The 2,720-nt window shown below is 38.7% G+C and overlaps 1 protein-coding gene across 1 annotated transcript in view; it reads right to left on the bottom strand.

The window, feature by feature from the left end:
• Positions 1–2,720, bottom strand: part of LOC101861634 — an 18,513-nt gene that overhangs the window by 14,593 nt on the left and 1,200 nt on the right. Inside the window, exon 2 of the mRNA XM_035972684.1 lies at positions 318–371. Within this exon, the coding sequence (XP_035828577.1) occupies positions 318–371 (54 nt within the window). The remainder of the gene's footprint in view (positions 1–317; positions 372–2,720) is intronic.

Below are 2,720 nucleotides of genomic sequence, written 5' to 3'. Positions count from 1 at the left end.
TGTGTGTGTGTGTGAGTGTGAGTGTGTGCGCGCCCGCGCGCGCGCGCGTGTGTATGTGTGTGTGTGTGTGTGTGTGTCTGTGTATGTATTTCTGTGACTGTGTTTCTGTGAGTGTGCACGTGTGTTTGTGTGTATGCGTGTTTAAGTTGATACAATGCAAAGTAGTAGTATCTATGCTTTTGTTTGTTGAAGCTGTTTAAGTCCATTGTACGGTTTCCAATGGATTAATAGAAGTCTAAAGTTATGCTGATTGCAGCTAGCCTAAACTCAAATTATTAACAAGAAATAAGTTACAAAAACGACTGGGAATGGCTTACGTTAAATCTTGAAACTCTTCCTTCTGAGGCGATCTTTCCTTCATCTCTTGGTCTCTGCAGAAAAGAATCATCACCAAGAATGTAATGGCAGTTGTAAAGTTAAAACACTCATTCTGAAACAGGGCTAACTATGAATGAGTAAGATATAACACACCAGCACATAAACGATAATACTAAATAAAAATTATTTCTCCATTGAGAACTTGAATTCATATCTTCTGAGTGTGATGGCGAAGAGTATTAATAACCCACAGATGTCGATGAATCATCACAACGGTTCCAAGTGCTCAGTTTCAGTTGAAAAGACACCGCAGACTTCCGTAGTCATACAAAGTGACATCAGATAGCAAAGACACATAAATAATAAAACGTTTGAAACAACATACTGCCTGAAGAAGACTAACTTATATACAGGGGGGAGGGAGTGGAGGTATAACAATTACTTAATGTACGTGTTTTATGACCCCACCCCACCTCCTCTTTATGTAATTTTTATCATTTAGGAGGCGGGCTTTGACTCTTCCTCTCATGGTCAATACAGGATGAAAGGGATTCAAAGTCCCAGCAGAAAGATCGAGATATACTCGATAAAAATTCTTCCAACAAGCGAATAAAACCCAGATCTTCTGTATGCTTCGGCAGAGTGCCTGACAACTACAACACACATGAATGTATAAAACGGTACCATTCATTCATTTATCCAGTGCCAGATCTGCCGCAAACATCGGCGATCATAGTTCTCCCTTCATACCTTTGCTTGGATGCTCTTACAAAAGCTACGTTTCCCTGACCATTCCCTAAGCTGTTACCCATTTGTTTAGGTTCTCTAAGTAGGTTGCTCTGGGCCTACCCCTGCCTCGTTTGCCTTCATTTTTGCCAGTGAGAGCTAGACTTTCAAGACCTTTACGTCTGTTCAGGTGTCCCAAAAACAGCATTTGTCGTTTCCAGATTGTTTTTAACAGTGGCCGTCCCACGTGAGCCTCATACAATATAATATAATAATGTGCGTGAAGGAATACATTTCACAAGTTTGAGAAAATACCCAGAAACTCACTCCGAATGGCACGCGTATACATCACAAGATGGGTGTATTACACTTGCAAACCTAAAAACTTCAAACGGCACCACAACATTATACTTGCGAAACTTAAAACTTAAATGGTCACCCAACATCACACTTGCGAACCTATCCGATATCTGGGACAATATTTTTGTTCAACCACTATAGGTTCACAAGTGTAATGTTTAAATGTGAGGCAACGTGGTGGAATCAGGCTCTAGTAAAATTTTTGGCATACTGAGTTATTGGTATCATCTTAAAGCTTGTTCATTTGTTTTGTTTTCCATGAAAAAATTACCCATCCATCTTCAATAGAAGGGGAGATATTTTGGATTGATGGAGGTGGGGGGAGGGGGTCACCTGGTTTAAGGGGTAAAACTAGCGAGAAAAAGACTACCAAAGCTTGGTAAATTACAAAGCTTGAGAGTCCATAGAAACTGTAAATTGATATTTTTGTGCCTTTAATCAGCGTTTTCGGTGAAATCCTCAAAGGAATGTGTTTGTAAATGCACATAAAAGGTGTTGAGACAAAAAACAAAAATTTCATAAAAATTGCTAAGCAGGGAGAAAATCTCTGTTTTCTTCTATTTCATTATTTTGACGAGAGCCTGATTCCACCTCGTTGCCTCACAAATTTGCTCCAATTAAATAGGTTCACAACTGTGACATTTTGAAAAACAACATTCGCAAGAGTAATGCTCCCCATAGGATAAGAAAATACATCTTTGATGACCAGATCCTGGCACACAGACAAATTAATATACACCCACAAACATTCATTCGTAGGCACATACAATTATTCATACATGCAGACATAGTATTATACATAACAGCCCCAAAAGATGCATACACATACAAGGTAATGCAAACTTATAAGCCGATACACCTTCATGCATATAAGCAGATGTACACATACACACGTATACATATAAACACGTACATACCGACACACTTAACAAAGAAAGATACAGAGTGACATTTTTACCATCATCCATAAAACTCTTACCACCTTCCCCACCTTGTAAAATAAAATAATCTACGAATTTAAAGGCATGTACTCTCAGGACAGCTTTGTAAAGCTATCAGAATACTGATTATCTTCTAGCCTAAATATTATCTTTGTTAACATAAGCTACTCATTGATATCATAACATGCGTGTGACTGTTCGTCTTATTGTAAGTCCAAGCATAGTATTATGCTGGTATGTGTATAATATTATTATGTGTGTGGAAGACAGGATGTGTCAAAAAAATTATGTGTATATGGAAATGCACGCTCATGAACACGCTGGGTGTGTGTGTGTGTGTGTGTGTGTGTGTGTGTGTGTGTGTGTGTGTGTGTG

Source organism: Aplysia californica, unplaced genomic scaffold (genome assembly GCF_000002075.1).
Source record: "Aplysia californica isolate F4 #8 unplaced genomic scaffold, AplCal3.0 scaffold00024, whole genome shotgun sequence".
NCBI classification, from domain to species: domain Eukaryota; kingdom Metazoa; phylum Mollusca; class Gastropoda; order Aplysiida; family Aplysiidae; genus Aplysia; species Aplysia californica.
This window is presented reverse-complemented; position numbering and strand designations above follow the sequence as displayed.